Here is a 24,417-nt window from a genome sequence, read left to right on the forward strand (position 1 = left end):
CACGAGGTCAGGAGATCGAGACCATCCTGGCTAACACGGTGAAACCCCATCTACTAAAAATACAAAAAATTAGCCGGGCATGGTGGCTCATGCCTGTAGTCCCAGCTACTCAGGAGGCTGAGGCAGAAGAATCGCTTGAACCCAGGAGGCAGAGGTTGCAGTGAGCCGAGATCGTGCCACTGCACTCCAGCCTGGGGGACAGACAGAGACTCCATCTCAAAAAAAAAAAAAAAGTTGTAAGCCCAGCTCAGTTAGGGCCTCCTGTCAGCCTCTCTGCAGGCTGACTGTTCTGCAGTCTCAAGGGATGAGCAGCCTAGAGGGTTTACCCAGGTCCCATGGGGAGAATGTTCTGGAGCTGAGGCCAGACCCCAGGGCTCTCCACCCTCACTCAGTCCTCTAATGTCCTGTCTCATCTGATCTGTGTGTCCATGGACCCCTGAACTTGGGAGGCTGGTGTGGAGCCTTGGGAGGCATCGTACGTGCCTGGCTGGAGTGTGGGGTAGGGTGCCCCGGGGCCCTTCATTCCTGTTCTGGGGCTTGTTAGAGGGTGCCCTTGGGCACCAGGAAATGCTGAGATGAGAAGCCTGGCTATACACAGCCACTGCCAACGTGTGGTCTCTGTGGCGGGGAAGGAGGGAAGGCAGTGGAGGGGCAGGGGCTCCTACCCACACCATTAGGTCAGCCATATTCCCGAGGCCAAGTGAGGGTCAACAGGCTCCAGGGGTCACACTGGTTACCTGAGTGTTCGGTCCTCAGTGGGCCCCGAGCCCTGTGTTCCTGTCCCTCACCCCAGCCCAGCTTATGCTCCTGAGCAGGCCCTGGCTGTCCTGTCTTCCAACCTTGGCTTAGGCAGGGCCTTCCGCCTTGATCCAGTGTCTTCCTGCCCACCCTTTGGGATCCTAGCCATCCTTTAAGTCCCTCCTGAATATACCCTCCCCTGTAAGCCTTCCTCAATTCCCTAACCAGATGTGGACGCCTAGAATCTTCAGGGGGTCTGACTCAGCCCTACATCTGGTGAGTCCTGACAGCCCAGCCCTGCCTGCCCAGGGCACTCACATCCTTTTGAGACAGTGCATTTTGTTTCCACATAGTGAAGACTCTCCTTGGACCCCAGAGTGCTTTGGGGCCACAGCAGGGCATGGTGCAGAGGCCTCAGGCTGCTCAGCCACACTGATCTGGATTTATTTCCAGCCCTGCTCCTCCCTGGCTGTGTGGTCTTAGGGAAGTCACTTAACCTCTCTAAGCTCTCATTCTTTTACCTGTAAAATGTGGGCAATGACAGCTCCTACCTCGTAGCAGCATCACCCATTGGCTTGGTGGGCATGTGATACACATTTATTGATTGGAGGAACACACTTGTGTCTACCATCTCTGTCCCACTACCAACTCCTCCAGGACAGAGACTGGACTCTCCTCATCTCTCAGTCACCCCAGTGACTACACAAGGCTGGTTCACAGCTTTGCACCATGAAGCATCAAACTGAACACAGTTCTTGGGTGGCTCTGGGGATATCCAGCAAAGAGTTAAGACAGTCGCAGGCCCCTCAGAATCCCACGTGACCCTTAGTTGCTGAGCCCCATGGTCTGCGGTAGACAGGCTCCTCCAGACTCATTTTTTGCTGGTGGCTCATGGAAAGTTTGGTTCCTTGAGCTCCAGGCCACTCCCTCTGGGGCCTGAGTCCTCGCTGAAGCTGGTCCTGCCCTGGAAGGGCGTCCAGGGCTGGCTGCCCGTCTGCGGATCCTTGGCCAACAGTCCCCCCTGCTCTGTCTCCGCCTGACTTCCTGCTGCCTTGGCCTTCTCCCCCAGGACAGAGCAGCAGCCCGCCTCCTCTGGCCACAGGGAGGCCTTTTCTCAGCACCCCCATTCAGAATCACTTTTGGTTTTGGGAAAGAAAGCCTTTTCCTGCTCAAGTCCATAGGCTCTGTGAGCAGCAACCCTAGAAAATTTTAGCCAGGGAGCCAGGTTCAGTGGCTGGTGCCTGTAATCCCAGCTGCTCAGGAGGCGGAGGCCACAGGACCACTTGAGGCCAAGAGTTCGGGACTAGCTTGGGCGATGTAGCAAGACCTCATCTCTACATTTTTTAGAAGCCAGGCTTAGTGGTTTGTGCCTGTAGTCTCAGCTACTCAGGAGGCTGAGGTGGGAGGATTGCTTTTTTTGTTGTTGTTTTGTGGAGTTTTTTTGAGAAAGGCTCTCCTTCTGTCACCCAGGCTGGAGTGCAATGGCACAATCACAGCTCACTGCAGCCTTGACCTCCCAGGCTCAAGCGATCCTCCCACCTCAGCCTCCCTACTAGCTAGGATCACAGGTGTACACCACCACGCCAGCAATTTTTTTTTTTTTTTCTGTAGAGACAGGGTCTCACTTTGTTGTCCAGGCTGGTCTGGAACTCCTGGGCTCAAGCAATCTTCCTGTCTCAGCCTCCAAAGTGTTAGGATTACAGGTTTAAGCCACCTTACCCAGCTGGGAGGATCTCTTGAGTGACAGGCTAAGAACCCTTCTCTAAAAAGAAAAGAAAACTGTGGGCAGTAGGAGCCAAGGAGGCTTTAGGCATCTGCTGGTCAGAGTGGAACCCTGGCTCCATGGCCCCTCTGAATCTGCTGCTTCACCTCTCTGAACCCCGGTGTTCTCAGATGTGAAAAGGGGAGAATAGCTTTCCCTTGGCAGGGGATTAAATGAGATAAATTAGATGCTCAATACATATTTTTTAAATGTGATCAAAGTGCTTAGCACAAAATGTGGCATGCAGGAACCCTCTAGATGGGATGCGTCTCATTAGCCAGCTCTCCCTTGTACAGATAAGGAAACTGAGGCTCAGCTCCCACCTCCAACCAGCCTGGGGAGAAAGAGGCTGGGAGTTGGTGTGCCTGGAGCCAGGGACAGGCTAAACTGGAGGCCCAGGCTTGCCAGCACCATCTGTGTGCCCTGAGGACCCAGCCTCAGTGTCCCCATCTATAAAACAAGTGGGTTGAACAAGGACAGAGGGCTCTGCAGAGGTGCCTTGGTGGAGGGAGGTGAGGAAAGGGGAGCTGTCTGCTCCCACCCACTCCATGCAGCCTTCTGCTGGGGACCATGCCACGGGAGCTAGGGAGGGGAGCAGCACCCCTCTTCAGAGATGGATTGGGATTGGCTCTGCCTAGTGGGAAGGAAGTCTCAGTTCTCTTGCAGGATGAGTTTAAGGATTCAGAGTCCTGAAGATTTCTCCAGTGAGCCAAATGCCCTGCCCAATCACTAGGAGTAGGGGGATACAGGGTGAGCGTGGGCACAGCAATAAAATCATCACCGTCCCAAGCCTGGCTTGACCTTGATTCTGCTGATCCAAGGTCAGGGTCTCAGAGAGCTTTGGGGCTTAGGGTGGTAGGACTTAGAGGCAGGGGAGGGGCCTATGGTCAATATTGATCTAGCTGAGTCAGGGGAGGACAGGGAAGTGGGAAGCCTGGGGTGGGGCTCCCTGATAACTGCATCTTCAGGCTGCCATTGTGACTGTGGAAACGGGGTGGGGACAATGCGGGGAGGGGGAAGGGATGCTCCATGCAAATTCCCAAACCTGGGCTTTTACTAAAACTACAGCTGCCTGGACCCCTGCCCAGAAGAATGGCTCTTATTCTCTGAGGGTGGGGCCCAAAACATCTGTATGTTTAGCAAACTCCCTGGTGAATCTGCAGCAGCCAGCTCAGTTCTCACATATGGGGCCCACAGGTTCAGTGTCATTGTAATATGAGGAAACTAAGGCCCAGAGAGGGGATGTGACTCCTCCAAGGTCACTTTGGGAGAGGAGGCTGACAGTCCTCCCTTTTCTCCTGGAAGGAAGGAGTCATCCCCCTCCAGCTCCCTCCACCTCCAGTTGAGGCCCTGGGTCTGGGAAGGAATGGCTGGGCCAGGGCGTCCTGAGGGAAGTGGCCTCTGAGACGTTGGTAGCCCTGGGTGGAGAAGGGAGGGCAGGGCTGGTCCCAGGAGGAAGGACAAGGAGAGGGCATTTCCACAGGACTGGACCTGCCCCACCTTGCCCTATGGACACCCCCCAGCACCTGCCAGGGGACGTTTCCTGAAAGATTTAGCACAACCCAGGCCTGGGGAAGGCCGTTTCCACTGCTGGGGCCTACCCATGCCCTGAGAAGGCACCACATCATGGCAGATTCGGGGCTCACTCAGCCCTTAGACACCTCCCGCCCCCATGGCCTCCTCCCAAGCCTGTTCTGCTCACCCTGCCGCCACAGTTCTGGGCTCCCAGCCTTTGCTCTGGCCTCCACACTCTCCCTGCCTCCATACCATCAAGCACCCCATGAAGTTTTATCCAGCCCAGTCACCATCTCTCCTTCTCCTTCCTCTGGGTTCCTGCACACTTTGCATCTCCAGATCCAGCCCCCATCCCAGCCTTCCTTGAGTTCTTGCTCTCTGCATGTCTCTCACTGTCTGGAATGGCATCAGAGATTCCTGGGGGACAGGAGTCATGAGACAGGTCTAGCTTATCACTGAGCCCTCCTTGGAGCCCAGCCCAGCCACAGCATGCCCCAGGGAAGCAGGTGTGGGAAGCAGGTGTTCACAGCAGCTGAGAGCCTCAATCTCACCTCCCTCCCTCGTGCCCTGGGCCATCTTGGGTGGGTTCCTTTCCTCTGGGCACCTTCTTATTAATGGAATAAAGAGAATAGCAGTGCCCTCAGTGGAGGGGTATGCTAAAGATTGAGAGAGCACCTATAAAAGAGGTGGGGCGTGCCTGGCACTCAGTCAGTTCCCACTGTGAACCGTTGTTATTTCTGGGTGGGTGGAATACTCATGCCCACACAGCCTCCACTCCTCCTTCATTCCAGGGGCACATCTGCTAGGGGTCTTCTCTATGCAAGAATGACAGTATCTGCCGCGTGCATCCGGAGCACGGACAAGATGCTGTCCTGCCTTCAAGGAGCACACAGTTCTGCAGAAACTTGCTTAGGTGACTTCAAACCAGAGATCTGTGGTGAGGAAGGTGGAGCAGATTGTGGAAGCCCATGGAGGGACCTAGCCCAGGGTACGGGGGAGGCTGGGGAGGGCGAGGGAACTTCCCAGAGAAGATGCTGGAGCCATGTCCTGAAGGGTGAGAAGGTGTCACAGTGCGCTCAGTGGGAAAATGCAAGGGAAATGGCCCTCTGCAGTGCCCTTTGGAGTATGGAGACTGTGGGTGTAGACAACCGAGAGAGAAGGCAGTAGCTGGAAGGGGACAGAGTGTCAAAAGGGGAGGAGGTCCTAAGAATCCCAGTCACTCCTCGCTGGCTGTCCAGAGACCAGGGACAGGGCAGCACCGACCAGGGCAGGGGAGGCCCCTGGAGGGAACAGAGCACTGTGCTCTGAGTTAGAAGGCTGGGGTGAGCACTGGTCAGAGTCTTACAAGAAGTCTCTTTGCCTTTGAGTCTCATCATTTTCATCTTCAAAATAGGACTGTTGTAACTAGGACAAGAGGTGTTGTGAAAGCACTTTGTGAACTGTAGAGCATCATTCTCCTGTGAGATAATAATAGTGTTTTAAGTGGAGTCGGTACTTTTTGAGAGTTAAAGGATATCTCACAGGGCGTGGTAGACATGCTAGGGCCAAGGACCGCCTGAAACCTGCTCCTGTGCTGCCACCTGCTGGTGAAGGGACACAATGACCACCCAAGCCCTCAAAGCTTTCTGCAGGGCCCAGGCAGGAGCCGCTGGGGCAAGTGAAGGCAGGGCTGGGAGGACGCCTGCCACTAAGCCCTTGAGGACATCGGTGATGTCCGCAATAATAAAAAACTCTTCATTTTTTACTATTGGCATCTAATTCAAATTTAAAACATCATCCGCAAAGGTGGCAAATGGAAGCCCCCAAGCCTCTCTTGCTTTTCTCAGCCTTGGCCTGTGCTCTTACTGTGAAGGTCCTCCCCTGTGTGCAAGGGGCACACTCCCTACAGACACTGCCCCTGGCCATTCCACACACCAGCAGTGAGGATAGACCCGGAAAGCGTCCGGTGCAGGGATTCTGGAGTGCCAGGCACCCGGAGTATGGTCTAGAGGGAACTGTGGGCTCCGATGGGCACCTTTCCTTGGCCCCGTGGCATCCAGGCCTCTGGGCAATGGATGAGTGACCAGCTTGTCTGGTTGGCCTGGTGCTGTCCTGTTTTGAGCACTGAAAATCTCACACAGGTAGCCGGGAAGGTTGGCCACTCTACCGTGGCCTGAAGGTGGCCAAAGCCTCTGCATCACCACTTTGGCTCTGCCCTGCCAGAAGCCAGCAGCTCAGGCTCCAAGGACCAAAGCGTCCCAGGCACTAGGTCCAGACATATGTTTATGGGTAAAGAGACCCTTCCTCCCCTTCCCCATTCTTTAAAGCACTCTCTGGCATGGTGAGTCCTGAGCACTCATCTGTGAGGCTGGGCTGAGGGAAGAGAATGGGTGGGGGACTTGTGGAATAACCTCCACATTGTACAGGGAAACTGAGGCCCAGAGGAGAAGAACCTTGCCCCAGGGCCCAAGAGAGGCTTTAGCTCTTGGCTGCTCAGGCAACCCATAGCCACCCCTTTGCTCTTGTTGAGGGTACCCCATGTGCCTGGGAGAAAGCTGACCCCATCCCTGGCTCTACAGGTGGGGCATGTGGTCCAGGCATAATCCCACAGTGACTGGCTCAGCCTTGAGCATGTGACCACAGTTGGTCCAATCAGAATGAAGACCAGGACTTTTATTTTGCCATGGGGCAGATCTAGAACTGGAAACTAACAAAAACCTCCCAGCTCAGGGGCTTGACCAAGACAGGGACACACAGAGTGCACAGAAGTTTGTAGCTATTTATTGCACTGAAAACACCAAGAATAAAACAAACGCCCCTTCTTCCCATCCCACCCACCCCCAATAGCAGAAAGTTTGAGCAGTGTTCATTCAAGTTCACAGCCACATATTTTTAAAAAAGAAAAGAAAAAAAAAAAAAGAACTAAAACAAAACCCCAAACAAATAGTAACAAAGAAACCAGCACGGGGAGTCTGGCAAACTCATCCCCCAAAAGGGTCTCCCTTTGAAGGGAGACAGGAGGCCTTGGGTCAGGATTCGCACCATGGTGGGCACAAACCCAGGAGAACACTTTCCTGTAAACGTGTTTTCATGCTGGAGCCAAGGTTTTGACTTGGGTTTGGATTTTTATTTATTATTATTATTATTATTTTTGCATCTAAAGGATGTTTTGGAGGAGCACAGAGTTTGTCTGGTGAGGGTAGGCGCTGGGCAGATTTTTCTGAGTCTCCCCTGCCTGCCGCATCAGGATCATCCCTGGTGCCCTGTGGTGGCACCAGGTGGCTGCCCACCCACAGGCGTGGCCTTCACAGTGGGGGCCATCTCAGCCTGGGGTAGTGATCTGCCTCCACTTCTCTGGCACTTGGAGAGTGACACAGTGGACAGGAGGTGTGTCAGCCAATGAAAGGCAGGACCTCAGGCTCCTCCAGCTCAGTTTCCTCTGGCAGGGAAACCAAGCTCCAAAGAGGGAAAGGAACTTGCCCAAGGTCACACAGCAAGTCTGGTCAGAGCTGGGAATTGAAGCCTACTCACCCCAAATCACTGCTCTTTCCCCTGCAGTCCACTGCTGAAAAGCAGTTGACAGGCACCGAAGAGGGGAATCAGGGGCAGGTGGGGGAGGGGATGGAGCCTGACCAGGTCTAGAAGTAAACAGGAGTCCAGCCAGTGACTATGCCTGCCAGTTCCTGCAGGTAAATTAGGCTTCACATAGCTAGACATTTGCTCCTTCATCGGCTGGATGGGAACAAAGAACCCTTTTAACCAATGAGGAAACTGAGGCTGAAGAAGAGCTCAGACCTTGCTCGGTAATTACAGCAGCCCCTGGTGAAGGCCACACCCTCACCCTTGACTGGGGATGGCTGTAGGGAACTGGCAGCTCAAAAGGGGGACAGGTGGTTTTGCCCCTGGGATAATGGGATCACTGGGCCTTACTGGGAAGTCCTCTGGGTCTGGGGCAGGCCAAGAGCCTGCCCCTGGGCCTGGGCAGCAAGGTCTCTGCCAAGGACAGAGGCCAGTGATGGACCAGCTTGGAAACCGGGAGGCCTGGGCAGCATCTCTCCTGGCCTGCAGACCTGGCGCTGCCTGTCTCACCTGGGCCTGGGCAGCAGGACTTGAGAAAAGAACCCAGCAGACAGCTGGTGACTGGGGAGAGCTCAGAAAATCTCGGGTCAAACATCCTCACCAGTTCTGCTCCAACCAACACCCAGGAGGGTCGAGGGTACCGGAGCCTCCTCCAATCCCTGGGGACGTGGCTCTTCCTCCCCTAAAATCCTCCAGAGGGGACAGTATCTCATGCTGGCAAAACACGGCCACACAGAGGCCAAAAGCACAGAGAGGCAGCAACATAATTCCGAGTCGGACACTGAGAATACAACCTCTATTTTTTTTTTTAGTCCAAAACATGTAGATTGGTTTTGTTGAGTGTTTTCTTCTTTTTGTTTGTTTTCAACATACTTACTGCGTATAAAGTCATGCAAAGAAAACAGTGCAGACAGTAGATCCTAGTGGATGTGCCAAGGTATTCCACTCAGAGTCAATCCCAGGGAAAGAGGGAAAGAGGAAAAGAAAGAGAGAATGCGAACCCGAGGCTGCAGGATGAGGCATGAAGAGTAGAAATTCCCAGTGCTTTGCTGTGGTCATCAGACGCCAAGGGGAGAGAGGCAATGAAGACACACGCTCACGGGCCCCCCAGAGGTGGGTGGGGGGTGCTGGGGGCGGCACACAGATATGGTGAGATGAAATCCTGGGAAGTTCGGTAGAGAAGACCCCAGTTTGCGAGGGAAGCAAAGAAAAGTCCAGATATTTCCATCCTGACAGCCTCCCTCCTCCTCTCTGCCCTGACTTGCTGTTCCTGAGTCAGTGCTGGCATCTGATGCTTCCACAGTCCCAAAAGGAACGCCTGTGTCAGCTCACCTTGGGACCGAAATGGCAGAGAGGCCCTTCTCCCCGGAGCTGAGTCCGCCTTGGCCCCAATAACCACAGATGACAAGGTCCACCTCAGAGATGACAAAAAAAAAAAAAAAAAAAACTAGAACAGAAAAAAACTACCCCTCACCCCTCTTCCTACACCCCTTCCAACCTGACCCTTCTCACAATAATCTGAGAAGTCTAGTTATTACATAAATATCCATTAACGCGAAATCCATTTACGAAATACACAGAAATTTGGCTATAAAAAGGCATGCGGTCCAAGTAGAAGTGATACCTAAACGTTGCTTTCTTTTGCCCCCCAAAAAGAATTAGATTCCCTCTCTGAGATATGACAAAGCTGGAATTCTCCAGGGATGACGGGAGTGGGGTGGGCAGGTTAATGTTGGAGGTGGACTTCACCAGAAGGAAGCAGAAAGCAAGTAGGGGCACCTGAGAGGGCCACATCCCCCACACCGAGGGAAGGGTCAGACCACCCTGAGGTCAGCACAGGAGGAAGAAGACTTAGGGGAGCACTTTGAGGCAGGAGGCTCCTGGCGTATGCTCTTCTCCCCACTCCTTCAGTGCGGTTGGCTTAGGGGGAAGGGAGTGTCATCTGCCCTTCCCCGGGGACACTGGAAGAGGAGAGGTCTGGGAGAGGGACGGACGGATGCCGCCTTCCTCATCATGCCACCCCTCCTTCTCCCCAGCCCCTGGTGGGCACACAGCCCGGGCATTCTAGCCTACAGCCCAAGACAGGCCAGGCGGACAGCAGCTGAGGCTGGGGAGAGGGGGCCAGTGCTGTGGACACCCATGCCTGAGGAAGCCCCAGCCTGGCAGGGGAGAGGGTGGGAGTGAGAGGTGGGGAGATGTGGCCGTTCGCTCTGAAGTTGCGATGACTTTTGTGAACAAGCAGGTTTTCTTGATGCAGGTACAGAAGTGACGGTGGTGGGGTGATGACATGGGAGAATTCCAGCAAAATCCACCTGGGAGAACCAGCAGCTCCATTCCACGGACAGAGTGGATCTCTGCGGCACAGCAACGCAGCGACCCCAGCCTGGTCCCTCAGCTGTAAGACACACACGGGGTGCTTCTCAGGGCATGGTGTTTCCTGCTTGGGCAACCCACCCACCCTGCCGCTTTAGATGGAGTCCAAGCGGTCCCCGGTGGCTCCTGCCCAGCTCTTCCCCCCAGACCTGCAGGCCTGGCCCCCTTCTTGGGGTCTTCCCACCCCACTCTGCAGCCTTTCAGAGCTGAAGGCAGCAGCTTCCCCGACGTAACCCGCTCCAGGGCAACACTCCCATCCTTTACATTACCCTGGGAGGCAGGAAGGAGGGATTCTTACTGGGGCAGGACGGAGGGCGCCCCAGATCTGTGGAAGTGGACGATCTGCCATTTGCCGTCCCGGCGGTGCCAGACGCGGGTCTCCTCCGACTGGGCGGTGCGTGGGATGCCGCCAGCGTCCAGGTACTGCGTGATGCGGATGTAGGCGATGCAGGCTGACTCGTCGCCCATCAGGTGGATGTGGGGATTCAGGATGGTGGTGTGCACGGGCTTGCTGTTCCGGGACCACACTGGAGGCGGGGATGGGAGGGGCAGAGGAGATGCAACTGGGGGCCTCCTGTCTCACTTTCTTCACTTTCTCCACTCCCAGCAGCCCTCTCAATGGAGGCACCCTGCCTGCCTCATTTGCAGGGAAGGGGCCTGTGTGGCAGGACTCAGCTACCTGGGATCAAGGTAGAACTTCTAGATGATGGGGACATCACATCCTAGTTTAGATACAGTGGAGTTCAGACATGCAGAATTCATCAAACATGAGAAAATGGAATGTTTGAATCATGACCGTTAGCCACATGGAATAAGCCTAGAGGATCATAGAACCAGAAGAGCTGTGAGCACGGTCTCAAATCCGGATCTCCCCAGGTACCAGGCAGGCACATAAACAACGGGGGCTGAGCTGGGTATAAGATGCTAAATGACAACTGACCCTTTGCCTCTGGGTCAGGGAGGCGATAGGGAGTGATGGGGACTGTGGCAAATAGAATGTCTTGTCCCACCTAAAGAGGGCATCCTGCACACAGCTTCCCTGGTGGTTGCCATGTGAGTGAGACCACTCACTCACTTGAAAAACGAGGCAGTGTTGACGTGCCTCGTTTTTCAAGAGAATCTGGAAATCTGAATTTTTATATGAAAACTCTTCATTTTTTAGTATTGGCATCTAATTCAAATTTAAAACATCATGCAAGCCAAGTGAAACATATCTACAGTTCAGACACGGCCCGTGGGCCTGTCTGAAGTATATCATCTACTTCTACTGTAGATATACAGAATTGTGGAAACGTGGAGGAATATGAAAATTGTAGAATCTTAGAACCTTGAAATGATAAGGATGGTATTGGTGGTCATGGGGTGAGGTCATGGGGCTTTCCAGCGTTAGGGAGAGATGCATAGCTCTTGGAATCATGATGGGGCTGACAAAGTCCCTGACACCAGCTTCCACCAGATGAAACATGAGGCATCACCAGGACTATTATTATAATTAATTCTAGAAACTCGATGTTTTCCTCAAGATAGGAAATGAAAGCATAGAAAGACAATGACCCAGGGAGGGGTTGGACAGTGGTGATCTGTATCTTGGGCTTGAGAGGAGCCCTTCCCTTTGTGTAGCCCGAATATAGGTCTGAATCATGTGAGGTGCTGACTTAAAACACAGCTTCCCCAGCCCCACCCTTAGAGAGCCCAGTTCAAGAATCTCTAATATTAAAAATCTCCCTTCTCCTTCCCTACCACTTGATCCTGGTGCCAAGCCAGGTTTGTGAGCCACTTATTTCCTGAAAAATGTAAAATGTCTTTTTTTTTTCAGGATTACAGAAAATATCCAATAACACCCATCCCCTAAATATCACAAGCATGCTACACCCAGGCTTTGAATAAGGACTTAAAATCACCAAGTCTTAGGCACCATAGAATAACAGACTTCAAATTTGGGCTCTCAGACATACAGAATGTAGGGTTTCAGCATCATAGACTTGGGAGTGACCTCAGAGGTCAGAGGTCACCCAGCAGCCCAACTATAGAATCTGAGAAGGGCTCTATAAGCGTCCCTGACAGCATTCAGGGCTGGAGGCATACAAGACCAACATATCCATTCCACAGATATGCAAACTCAGGTCCAGAGAAGCAATCTGACTCGTCCCAAGCTGGGCTAATTCCTGAAAAAAACGTAGTGGAATCTAAAAGAAGTCAGTTTTGGCCGGGAGCGGTGACTCACTCCTGTAATTCCAACAGTTTAGGAGACTGAGGCAGATGGATTGCGTGAGCCCAGGAGTTTGAGAACAGCCTGGGCAAAAAGGTGAAACCCAGTCTCTACAAAAAATACAAAAAAATAGCCAGTCTCATAACCTGGTAGGTAGGGAGAGAGAGAGAGAGACAGAGAGAAAGTGGGAGAGTGAGAGTGAGAGAGAGAGAGAGAGAGAGAGACAATGGATAGATAAAATTAAAAAAAAAAAAAGTCAGTTTCCAAGTGAGACTGCATTAGAACAATCTAGAACAATCCCAGAAGGAACAAACAGAGCTTAGCATTGCTGGGGGCACTGGGCCTTGCTGCAGTCAGCAAGGGCTGGAGTCCTAGGAGGCATTTGTAAAGAAACGTCACCTGACGTGGTGTCTTTTGAAAAGATAGGCGGCTTCCAATATCTACCCCTGTGCATAGGGTGGGAGAGAACCAAGTCCTCGACAGGAAAAAATAGGGCCCTGGAGGGTGGAACTTGGCCGGGAGTGAGCACTTGCTCTGGGTCTGCCCTTGTGGGTTCGGCCTTGGAGGTGAGCAGATGTTTAAGCCTGGAGTCTGGGGGCCAGCACTAAGATGGGGCCCGCTGCATAGAGGGAGGCCAAGGGCTGCATGGCTTCCTCTTTGTGATTATTTCAATTTTGCCATCCCTGAGCCTTTACAGTTGGGCCTTAGCCTGGTCCCTGCTTTGTGGGGATTGTAAGTTCACACTGGGGGACCAGTGCCCCCAGAGGACAGACAGTAGGATGGTGGCTACCGTGATCAGTGAGGGAGCTCCAGGGTGATAGGGACGTATGGGGTCCAGCTACCTCTCCTTGCATGAGAATTCAATTATTATTATTATTATTATTTTAGATGGAGTCTTGCTCTGTTGCCCAGGCTGGAGTGCAGTGGCATGATCTCAGCTTACTGAAACTTGTGCCTCCCAGGTTCAAGTGATTCTCGTACCTCAGCCTCCCAAGTAGCTGAGATTACAGGTGTGCACCACCATACCTGGCTAATTTTTGTATTTTTAGTAAAGATGGGGTTTCACCATGTTGGCCAGACTGGTCTTGAACTCCTGACCTCAGGTGATCCTCCCAACCTCAACCTCCCAAAGTCCTGGGATTACAGGCGTGAGCCACCGCACCCGGCCGAGAATTCAATCTTCCTTGTTAGCCTTGGAGAATTCATTTGATTTATTAAAGGAAGATGTTGTTTTCTTCTTCACAACTTTTTGGAGGGTGTCCTTGGCCTCTGTACTCTATAAAGTTCAGTCAGAGAGGGTGCAAGCCAGGGTAGGAGTGTCAGTCCCAGTGGGGTTTGCTAATGTGCAGATACAGCAGGTGCTACAGGGAAGGGAAAGGGCACTGGGGTGAGTCAGGTCTAGGTTCTGCCACCGGCTTCCTGGGTTCCTTTAGACAAGTCACTTCTCTCTGAGTCTCAGTTTCCCCTCTGTATGATGAAGAGCTGGACTAGATCCTACTTCAGTCACTGAAGTACCTTCTTTGTTATTTTTGCCATTCACAAGTGCCACTGTACATACTTCATTAAAGTATTTCCTGGGGTGGGCTTGGTGGCTAACACCTGTAATCCCAGCATTTTGGGAGGCCGAGGCAGGCAGATCACCTGAGGTCTGGAGCTTGAGACCAGCCTGGTCAACATGGTGAAACCCCGTCTCCACCAAAAATATAAAAATTAGCCAGGTGTGGTGGCGGGCACCTGTAATCCCAGCTACTCAGGAGGCTGAGGCAGGAGAATTGCTTGAACCCAGGAGGTGGAGGTTGCAGTGAGCCAAGATCGTGCCACTGCACTCCAGCCTGGGCAAGAGTGAGACTCAGTCAAAAAAAAAAGGGGGGATTTTCCTGAATTGATTGACTTTACTAATTTCTATAGGTTTTTTGTTTTTTGGTTTTTTTTTTGTGGAGATTGAATCTTGCTCCGTCGCCCAGGCTGGATTGCAGTGGTGCGAACTTGGCTCACTGCAGCCTCAGCCTCCCGAGCAGCTGGGATTACAGGCACCCACCACCATGGCCAGCTAATTTTTGTATTTTTAGTAGAGATGGGATTTCACCACATTGGCCAGGCTGGTCTCAAACTCCTGACCTCAAGTGATCTGCCCGCCTCAGCCTCCCAAAGTGCTGGGATTACATGCGTGAGCCACCGCGCCCGGCTATAGATTTATTTTAAAAGAAAACTTATGGACATAGTCATTGATGAACAATCAGTATCATGAATAAAGTTCTAATAATAAGGCCTGTGAAAATGAAAGAAAGTTACATAATCCTTGCACCATGCTCCTGCCTGAAAGAGATCTGAGCCTGAGATATGCTTTCTCTTTGATAAAGAGGGAAATTACAAAGTGGCAGAGAGGTGTTGAAAACAGGCTAGCACCCAGCAGAGTCTTTCCCCCTGATGGAGCCAGAGTATTGAGAGAGAATTAAGAAGGAAAGAGCTCTCTCGCTGTGTAAACTCATGCTGTTTTAAGTGGTGCCCACATACACCCTAAATCACTGTGTAGCCTCAGTGGTACACGCCCTTGATTTGGGGGACTCTGAATATACCACTTCTTAGGTCCTTCCTCCCTGTCCTAAGCTGCCTGATTCTAACCTGTGTGCGTTTTGGTTCATCCCTATCTGACCCCCGGCCTAGGGAAAGACAGACACAGGCAGAAAGCACCCTGGGTCAGCCCCAGCCTCAACCCCCTGAAGCTCCTGGTTGCAAAGCTGCCAAGGTCTCTCCTGCAAAGGAGAGGCCCAGGAAGGACAGACATGCAGGACAGAGACCTAGACAAACAGGCAGGGGCACAGCAGTGTGAGCTCTCTGTCCTCCTCTTTCCCAAACTGCCCACCCACAGAGGGCACTTGCGTAACAACCCACCAGCCAGCTTGTGACCAGCTGGGCAGCTGGGATGGCCCCAGGCATCAAGATGACTGTAACTCTGGTGTGTGTGCCAGTGGGAAGCCTCCCTTATCTATAATATGGGAATCAAGGCCCTCCCCAGGCCCCTCCCAGGGTCATGGGCAGGAGAGGCCTGGGAGGGCTTGTCCTGTGTGTTCCTGGTCTCTGGGACCTCGCCTGCCCCATCTTCAACCACAGGAGGGGCAGCTGGTAGTCGATGGGCCAGGGTTAGGAGAGGGAACCAAGAGGGTACCAACCCCAGTCCACACGGGAGCTTCCTCTTCGCTGGCTCCTGAGCCGCCCCTGGGGCCCTGCCCGTCACCCTGCTGTGCCATCCAGCAGGACATGGAACGAGAGCAGACAACAGGCACCACAGAGAGAAGGAATTGCTCACGGTTTTCAAAATAGAATCGATGGAAGTCCAGGCCCTCAACCAGGTTCCCCAGGGCCTCAGGTTCGAAGGCTGTCATGCCAGGGTCGCACATCTTCCTGGGGGAAAGAAGCCAGAGGGAAGAGGGACTGGGGCGGCTTCTCATTGGACCCTTGGAGGGTGAGCCTGTGAAATAGGAATGATTGCACCTACCTCACAGGATCATTGAAGTTAGTAGATGGGAAGGGGCCAGGGGCTTGCAAGTTATAAACTATGGGATATCACTGACTGGTTGGTGCCATCTAGATCCGGGAAGCCTGGGTTCAGGCCCTGGCTCTGCCAATGGCTGTGAGGCCCCAAGCAAGTGGCTTAATCCCTTTAAGCAAGAGCACCATGAATGGTGTGCAGGGCTGTGCAGTGCACTAAAGGTGCTGGTGGGGAGGAAATTCAGCTTGCTCTCTACTCTCCAAATTGTACTCCCTGGTTCAGGGCAGTGGATCCAGAGGGGGCTTTTTCTAATTTGTCTTCCTGTGGGGTCGGGATGGGGGACACTTCCTTTTCCTTCACACAAAAGTGACTTCTGCTCATCAAGCCAGGTATATACCTGGAAGGGACGAGTTTTCTAATTTGAACAAAGGTGCCCTATTGTTAACAGCAGCCTTGGCTGTGAGCCTCAGTTTCCTCTTCTGTAAGATGAGAAAAATAGCATTAGATGAGGTAATATCTGGGAAGAGAAGCACAGGGCATGACGGAGGCTGTGTATTTTCAGCTGTTATTCCCTTCCAGGTCTTAGTCTTCTGGGAGATCCTGACAGCCAGGCAGGGGAAGGGAACAAGCTGTCTTTCCCAACTCCAGGTCTGTGGGATCTTTTGTGGTATAACATGGACCCCTGTGACAATAGCAATGAAGCCAGGGGCAGGAAATGTCCCAGGACAAGCAAAGCTCCCAACCCAGGGTAGAATTGGAGACACCCAGGAGAAGGTGTCAGGCCCAGCACCGTCTGAGCTGGAGAAAGCATTCACAGGGTGCACTGTCCCTGCTCTGTCCTGTCTGTTTGGGTGACCCCAGACAACTTGCTTCTCTACTCATGACCCCAAATTCTCCAGATGGCTTAAGCCAGGGGCTGGGGGACTGTGCTCAGACCAAACGGGATGCCCAGGATCCTTCCAGCTCCAGAAACCCCCAAGAGTGAGGGTCTGGACATGTGGGAGACTGAGCGCCCCCACTGAAGAAGCCCCAACCCTGGAGGCACCTGGGTGTTCCTGCCTCCTAGAGTGAAGGGACTTGGAGACATCTGCCCCAACTCCATTGTACATATGGGGAAACTGAGGCTCAGAGAGATGAAGGAACATGTTCAAGATTACACAGGGCATCCTGGACCCCAGAGGTCATGACAAGGGGTCAGAACCTAGAGCAGGCTGCAGATGTCAGAGGAGGTGACATCACATAGGTGGGAGGGGTTCCCCAGGACCCCCAGAAGTGCCACTGAGGAGCTTGGGGACCACAGGGGCCACGTGTCTTTCCTTCACTCCCTGGCTGTGTCCTTCCAGAGCCACTTGCATGATACATTCCAAGTCCATTCTTTCTAGAACTGGCTGCAAGACCAGCTTAACAGCCTATTTCCATGCTTTTATGCAACACTCAGGTATATACATGCACACACACCTGCGCACCCTCCTTGTGCACAGTTTTAAACGTGCACACATGTGTACAAGTGCATGTATACACATATGTACACATCACCCTCAGTTCCACACATGCATCTTCTAAGCCCCTTGTTCTTCCAGAGGGAGCCAGTGACCTTCTAGGGGGCTTTGCCACCTGCTGCTGCTGAAAACTCTCCCACAATTAGAATGCACCTGGCAGGCCGGGCGGGCTCGGTGGCTGACGCCTGTAATCCCAGCACTTTGGGAGGCTGAGGTGGGTGGATCATGAAGCCAGGAGTTCGAGACCAGCCTGACCAACACGGTGAAACCCCGTCTCTACTAAAAATACAAAAATTAGCTGGGCATGGTGGCGTGCACTTGTAATCCCAGCTACTCAGGAGGCTGAGGCAGGAGAATCACTTGAACCCGGGAGACGGAGGTTGCAGTGAGCCGAGATCGTGCCACTGCACTATAGTCTGGGTGACAGAGTGAGACTCCATCTCAAAAAAAAAAAAAAAAAAAGGGGAAAAAAAAAGAATGCACCTGGTATGCCAAGCCTTTGAGAGGCAAACTTCAGCTCTGGGCACATTGGAAATCAGGAACAGGCTGCCCAAGGAGCAAACCCCAGCCAGGTTATGCCCAACTCAATTTAACCCAACAGGCAAAAATAACTCTGCCTTGGCTGGCAGTCTTTGTCCTCCAAAAAGCTTATGTCTGGTCTCTAGGCCCAGGCCTTGTCAGCACTGGCCAAAATATTGAGGACTAAGCCCAAAATATTTGCTCTCCCGGGGGCCAGCTGAGGGCCCAAGTGAAGTTTGTTTCTGGGCCAGGCCAGGAAAGGTGTGAGTGAGCAGCACAGGGTGCTCTGGCTCAGCCCATGCACACACAGCTGCCCCTCCAAAGGCAAGTCCAGGTGTGTATGGGATGTCTCATTTTATGTTATTTTTGTGCAAGCTGCCTTATTTCTCAGAGGAGTTCAGATTCTGCTTAGAATTACTTCTGCTCATGCCTGCTCACTGAAGGGACGTGCCCTGTGGATCCTGCTTGCTCCTGCCCATCTGAGGTCAGAGGTCCAAGGGAGTCTAGGGTGAGCACTCAGGCCTATTGGGCAGGAATGAAGGGAACGTGCCTCCCTTCCCACCTTCCCAGCTCATCTCCTGAGGAGGCCCATGCTGTGATACTGTCCACCCCCTCTTTCCTTGGGGAAGCAAGGGAGTTTTGTTGGAGTTCCTCCCAGGGAACAAGATGTGAGGAGGAGGAAGGATAGGAGGAGGAGGAGGACTGACATATAGAGCAATGTCGCGAACAGAAAGCTCAATAGAAGCATCAAGTCCGGATGCAAAATAGAAATATGAGTTCAGCCCGATTCACAGCACATGCAAAGTGAGTGGATGAGGATCGGAGACAAGGACCCCCAAAGTTAGCCATTGGTACCCCCTGAACAACAATCCAGGCAGGACATGCAGAATGAGCCCAGCTGACTCACGTGTAGGACTCAAAATCTCCATTGCTTATGGCTTCAATCAGCTGCTCTGTCACTTTTATAATTTCCTGTTTCCGCACTGTAAGGCAGAAGGGGACACAGAAATAATAATAATAATAATAATAGTGATGGTAATGAAGCACCAACTACCATTTCTTGAGTCCTTATCATGTGCCAGACTCTGTGCTGGGACCTGAAGACCTCATGCAGATGATCTCATTTATCCTCGCATTGCTGCTGGGGGCTAGGCATCATCACCCCCATTTCACAGAAGAAACTGAGGCCCAGAAAGGCAAAAAAAAAAAAAAAAAAAAAAAAAGGTGTGAAAATTCCTCAACTACAAAGGCCAGAGCCAGCGTCTCTGTTGGCGGTCTTTGCCTCTAATACATGGTGGACATTCTGACTCTACGCCTGATGTAAATCCAGGTCTTGGCTCCCAAATACTTATTCCTACCACCTTTGCTTTGCCATGTAAATCAAAACAGGATCAACTGTGGCACTGTCACTGATAGCCATGAGCCAGGGGCTTTCTTATGGCCAAAACCAGCACCACTAAGAAAAATCTTAGGGTATACGCATCCCTTGAGCCTAGATGAGCTTCTTGCTCTATTTGGGTGCCGATAGGAATTAGGCACTGAGCTGTCCAGAACTTTCTAGGCATAATGAATCCCATTTGCTGAGACCTGGCCCTCCCCTATCTGCCACTGAAATACCACAAACAGCTGGTCTTTCTGGTGGAGTTAGATGGCCGTCTTATTAGATGTGTGATGTTCTGAGCCTCAGTTTTCCCATCTGTAAAATGAGGACACCACCACCTCTCATTCATTCAGAGCCAAATACATAGTGAGCAGAATCCAAGCTTCAGCTTAGACAGATGTTTATTTAAATGACTGTCCAGGTCCTCAAGTTGTGCAACTGCGGGCCACAAGGTGGTTTGAAGGTCTGTGAAATGGAGATGATAGTGTTCTCCGAGGGTTGCTATGAGGGTGGGGTGATGTGATGTACACAAAGCATTGGCCAAAGCCTGGCACATAGTGGGTGCACCTCATAAGTGCGACCATGCCCTGCCTCCCTAGGCCCCTGCCAGGGGTTGCCTCTCTGCTCTTCACTAATACCCTGGGAGGTAGGCAAGGTCAGCTTCCTCCCAATTCACATACAAGGTGACTGAGCCTCAGTGATGGAGGAATTTGAAGCCAGGTGTCCTGGCTCCTGGCAGAGCCTAACAGAAGCCTTGCTCTGTCTCCCAGAGGCAGGCCCCTTTCCTTCCTTCCACAGGCTTAAGCTTGGCTTTAAACCTGGCCAGCTCATTGGTCCACTGGAGTTGTCTCAGGTGAATAGATGAACACATTGCCAGGATTGCAAGCTCAGGCCTGGCCTCAGCATTTCTCAGTCTGGAAGCCTGGGAGGGAGCCCAAGCCTACCAGAGGCCCTCACCAGCCCTGTCCTCACCAGTTGCCCACACCACGCCACCCCACACAGGAGCACACCTCAGGCCCAGAGGACACAGAATCATAGAACATCCAGGCTAGAAGAACCCTTGGAGGCCAGAGCCTCCTTATCAAACTTTAGGGAAACTGAGGCCCAGTGAGGGGGTTGTGATTTGCCCAAGGACATGGCACATACCAGGTGGAGAGCCTGGCTCCTCACCCAGGGCCTTTTCCATAGGCCCCTGAGGCCCCAGCTCACTGTCTGTCCTGACACTAACCTCACGCAATTGTTTTGCCCGAATGCTTTATCTATGCCCCAGCTCATAGATGAGCTCATGGGGGCTGGGCTGTGACATCCCTTGCTCACTGCGTCCTGGAGCCTGGAACAGGCTTGGCCCCATAGGCCTTTATCACTGAATGAATGAATAAGTGTACCAGGCCATGTGCTATGTGCTTAGTCTACCAAGTTCCAGAGCCTCACAGCACAACTTTATTTCCACGTCACAGATGAGCAAACTGAAGGTGAAAGAAGCTAAATAATTAGCTCCAGTGGAGCTGGGACCCTAATCAGAGTTTGCAGCTCTAAAGCCCATCACATTCTCCCACACTACACCCAGCACCGCCCCTGGCACATGGTAGATGTAGCAGTGATCATTCAACGTCAGCCACCACTGTGAACAGCTAATTCCCTTCTCTCTCCTGGCTCCAGTCAGAATCACCTGGGCTGGGAATGAGTCCATTTTTAGACCATGAGTGCCACTGGGTCACACAGGTGTTGCTGCACCTCTCTCTCTGGGGACTTTCCTGGGGCTGGGGCAGAGGCAGCACTCTATACATACGTGTTGAGTGAATGAATGAATGAGTGAATGGGACCAAACCAGAGTCTGGACTGCTATCTTCATCCTGCCCCTTGGACTTGCCCAAGTTGCCTGGTAGCCACTGTCCCTAGGAGACCCAGAACCTGGCTTCCTGATCACCTGTGCCCTCCTTCCCAGAAGCTGGAGACTGAGTATGGGAAGAAGCCTAGCCCAGCCAGTCACCTCTTTTGTTTGTTCGTGTTTTTGTTTGTTTTTTGTTTTTCATTTTTTTTGAGATGGGGTCTCTCTGCATTGCCCAGGCAGGAGTGCAGTGGTGTGATCACAGCTCACTGCAACCTCCCCCTCGTGGGTTCAAGCGATTCTCCTGCCTCAGCCTCCTGAGTAGCTGGGATTACAGGCATGCACCACCACGCCCAGCTAATTTTTGTATTTGTAGTGGAGACGAGGTTTCACCGTGTTGGCCAGGCTGGTCACGAGCTCCTGACCTCAGGTGATCTGCCCGCCTTGGCCTCAAAGTGCTGGGATTACAGGTGTGAGCCACTGTGCCCAGTCCAGAGCTACCTCTTTCTTGCCACTCCCACATGGAATCAGGGGTGACAACCAGAGCAAACCCACGTGCTCCTGATGTGAGACCTGAGTCACTCTCCTTGCCTTCTCTGCATGGACTTTAAGACCCTTCTGGCTCACCGTTCCAGGAGCCTGTGCTCAATGCCTGTTTCCTGAGGTCTGCTTCTCCCTGCCATCTCAGAGAGTCTAGCACAGTGGCTGAGGTCATGGATTCTGGAGCCAAAGTCCCTGGCTTTGGATTCTGGCTATGCCACTTACTTAATAGCTGTTCCCTTGGACAAGGGAACTCTCAGTGCCTCAGTTTCCCTATATGTATAATGAAGATACTAATAGTACTTACCTTGTAGAGTTGTTCTAAGGATTGAGTTAAGAATATGTCAATAGAAATAGCTAACATGTACATGGTCCTCACAGAGAGCCAGTTGCTGTTCCGAGTCCTTTAGATCAAAGCACTTATGTAAAGGATGCTGCATTATGTAAAGAAGTTAGCACAGTGCCTGGCTCTTGGGAAATGAGAGTGTGGTTATTATCATCTGGGAATCTCTGAATTGGAACTTCCTCCTGAGGACATCCTGGAGTCTCTAGTCAGGGCAGGGATATTTCCCAGCAGCCTGATATGAGGGGGTGTAGCTCTGGTTGGAACCCAGGGCTTGTGGCCCGCCCGGAAGCTGGCTGCAATGTTGGACTGCCCTGGCTATTTTCACTTCCTTCTCCTTTCAAGTTGAAATCTGTCCTTCCGAAACCCGCTAGATACAGTTCTTGTCTTCTTTCTGCCTTCTGGGGCCCTGAAGTGAACACCTGCTTCCCCAGCCTCTATGCCTAGTCTTCTCTTCTCAGAGCTGAAGGCCTCCAGGTTGTGGTACTGACTCAAGCTGGCCATTAATCCTTGAGAGTCCTGGAGCTGTCTAGATACCTCTCTGAGTACGCGCACACAATATCAGGTGTGGCCTGAATAATGCAGAATATCATGTCTGGGGTAGCACTCTCTATCCCCTCCCCAATTCTGGATATTATACCTCTATTAATGTAGCCTGAGACAGTGCCTGACTTGGCTGTGTCTCCAGCTACTTGGGACACCAAGTTACCAACAATAAAGCCTAGTGGGCAGGAATCTCCCTAGCTTTGTTCTGTGGGACAGAAGATCTGGGGGCCTGGTGCTTCTTACATCTGGAAAGTCCACTCTGATTCTGGGCCTCTACCATGCCCTCAGCAGCCCCACTGCTGTGTTCATTCAGCAGCTGCTTAGTAGCAACCGCTGGCCTTTCTCATCTGCCAGCTGTTCACCCAGACAATCCGGGAATGCTCCCCTACAGATGGGAAAGCCCAAACCCCAGAGAGGTTAAGACACTCTCTCAAGATCATACAGCATGGTAAGACTGAGACGGGATCAGCATTCCTGACTGATATTTCCCAGAATGTCTCTGCCCGAGGCAGAGGTAGCTCTTTAGTTGGAGAGGAAATTAATTTTTCAAGGAGCGAATCAGGAGGGATGGGGGAGTGGGAAGGAAGCAGAGCCCCAGGCAGCTCGGAGGGCAAGAGGCCTGTGCAGTGAGCCAGAGGGGCTTTGAAATATTAATGTCTCCTTCTCTCCTCAGGGGACTATGTTCCCTGGAGGATGACATTTCTAATTAACTTTAATGTCAGGTCAGAGTCCACCCCACCAGCTGTTATTCTCACTTAGTAAGAAGACTTAACAAATTAACACCAGAAAACGGTTCCCTGGAAATTTTCTCTGAGGCCGGGAGAGGCTGGGGGAGGCACAAGGACTCCTCTTTCCTGCCAAACACGGGGAGAAGCTCCTGGCTGACCATTTCTTCCATCAGACGTGGCTTTTGGGGTTTTTTACATTTGGGGAAACTGAGGCAGGAAACAGGGTCCCAGTCCTACCATTAATAAGCCATATGTGCCCTTTCTCCTCCCTAGGCCTCAAATTTCCCTCTGGAAAGGGGGAAAATCTGGAAAGTGAGCCAAAATTCAAGACTTTGCAAATTGCCCCATCCTGATCGCTCTAAAGCAGAGGATAATGACGGCAAATGTGAGACCTCAGGGATGCAGCCCAAAGCCATTACCCCAAGAGAAAAAACGTCCTTGATGGCTCCTAATTTACATTAATAGTGCATACAGATTTGGTATTGTATTCCAAATATTTCTCTCTCTAACATTTAAATTTGTCTTAAAATAATCTTTGAGTAAAATTGGTGCTCCAAGAAAATGTCACCTGGCTTCCCGTCATTCAACCACGAACTCCAGTTTGAAAAAAGAAATTGAGATTGATTAAATAGCTTCTCTGGGCCAAACACTATATGTGCACTTCATATGCATCTTCTCATTTCATCTGCACAGCAATCCTCTGAGGTTGGTACTATTTTCATTATCTCTTTACTGTGAAGGAAACTGAAGCTCAGAGAGGTTGAGTAAGTTGTCTGAGGTCATTCAGCAAATGGACTCCAGTGGAGAAGACAGAGCCAGATTACCTCCACGGTCCCTGCCTGTTCTGAGGCCAGGATTATGTGGCTATATCTATCCAGTCTCCTCAACATCCCAGGGCCCAACTCTTATCATTGGGCAGCTAGCCTCAAATAAGGGGAACAGCTTAGAAGCACCATTTCTTGGCCTGCCACATGCCCCTGGGGTCATAATTCACAGGGCAGGGCTGGGAATGTGGTTAGAACACTGGACTTTTGTGAAACTAGAATGCTGACTTGACCCTACCAGGGAATTCTTCAAGATAGTGTATTTTCTCATTCGTTCATTCATTCATTTTTTTTAAGAGACAGGGTCTTGCTATGTTGCCCAGGCTGGAGTGTAGTGGCTATTCACAGACACCATCATAGGTCACTGCAGCCTTAAACTCCTGGCCTCCAGCGATCCTCCTGCCTCAGCCTCCTGAGTAGTTCAAGATAATGTATTTTTATAAGTTGTCCCTGGTGCCATCACAGAAGATGGATTTGCTGTAGGGTCAGGTTGTGGTGATAGAGTACCCACCACCGCCCAGGTTGGGAATGACCAGGAAGGGACACACACGGGGCAGGTCTCAT

At 52.0% G+C, this 24,417-nt stretch overlaps 1 protein-coding gene across 4 annotated transcripts in view; it reads right to left on the minus strand.

The window, feature by feature from the left end:
- Positions 1 to 7,130: 7,130 nt before the first annotated feature.
- The window catches only part of CAMK2A (calcium/calmodulin dependent protein kinase II alpha), a 70,020-nt gene continuing 52,733 nt past the window's right edge, over positions 7,131 to 24,417 (minus strand). For 2 of the 4 annotated variants that reach the window (XM_034960781.3, XM_034960783.3), the window contains 4 exons: positions 18,571 to 18,646; positions 15,463 to 15,557; positions 10,216 to 10,473; positions 7,131 to 9,968 (listed from right to left, as the gene is read on the minus strand). In XM_034960781.3, coding sequence (XP_034816672.1) covers positions 10,241 to 10,473; positions 15,463 to 15,557; positions 18,571 to 18,646 — 404 coding nt within the window. In that variant the 3' untranslated portion in view covers positions 7,131 to 9,968; positions 10,216 to 10,240. The remainder of the gene's footprint in view (positions 9,969 to 10,215; positions 10,474 to 15,462; positions 15,558 to 18,570; positions 18,647 to 24,417) is intronic. The other 2 variants (XM_034960779.3, XM_003829026.5) reach the window with 1 other exon arrangement.

Source organism: Pan paniscus, chromosome 4 (assembly GCF_029289425.2).
Source record: "Pan paniscus chromosome 4, NHGRI_mPanPan1-v2.0_pri, whole genome shotgun sequence".
Taxonomy (NCBI): domain Eukaryota; kingdom Metazoa; phylum Chordata; class Mammalia; order Primates; family Hominidae; genus Pan; species Pan paniscus.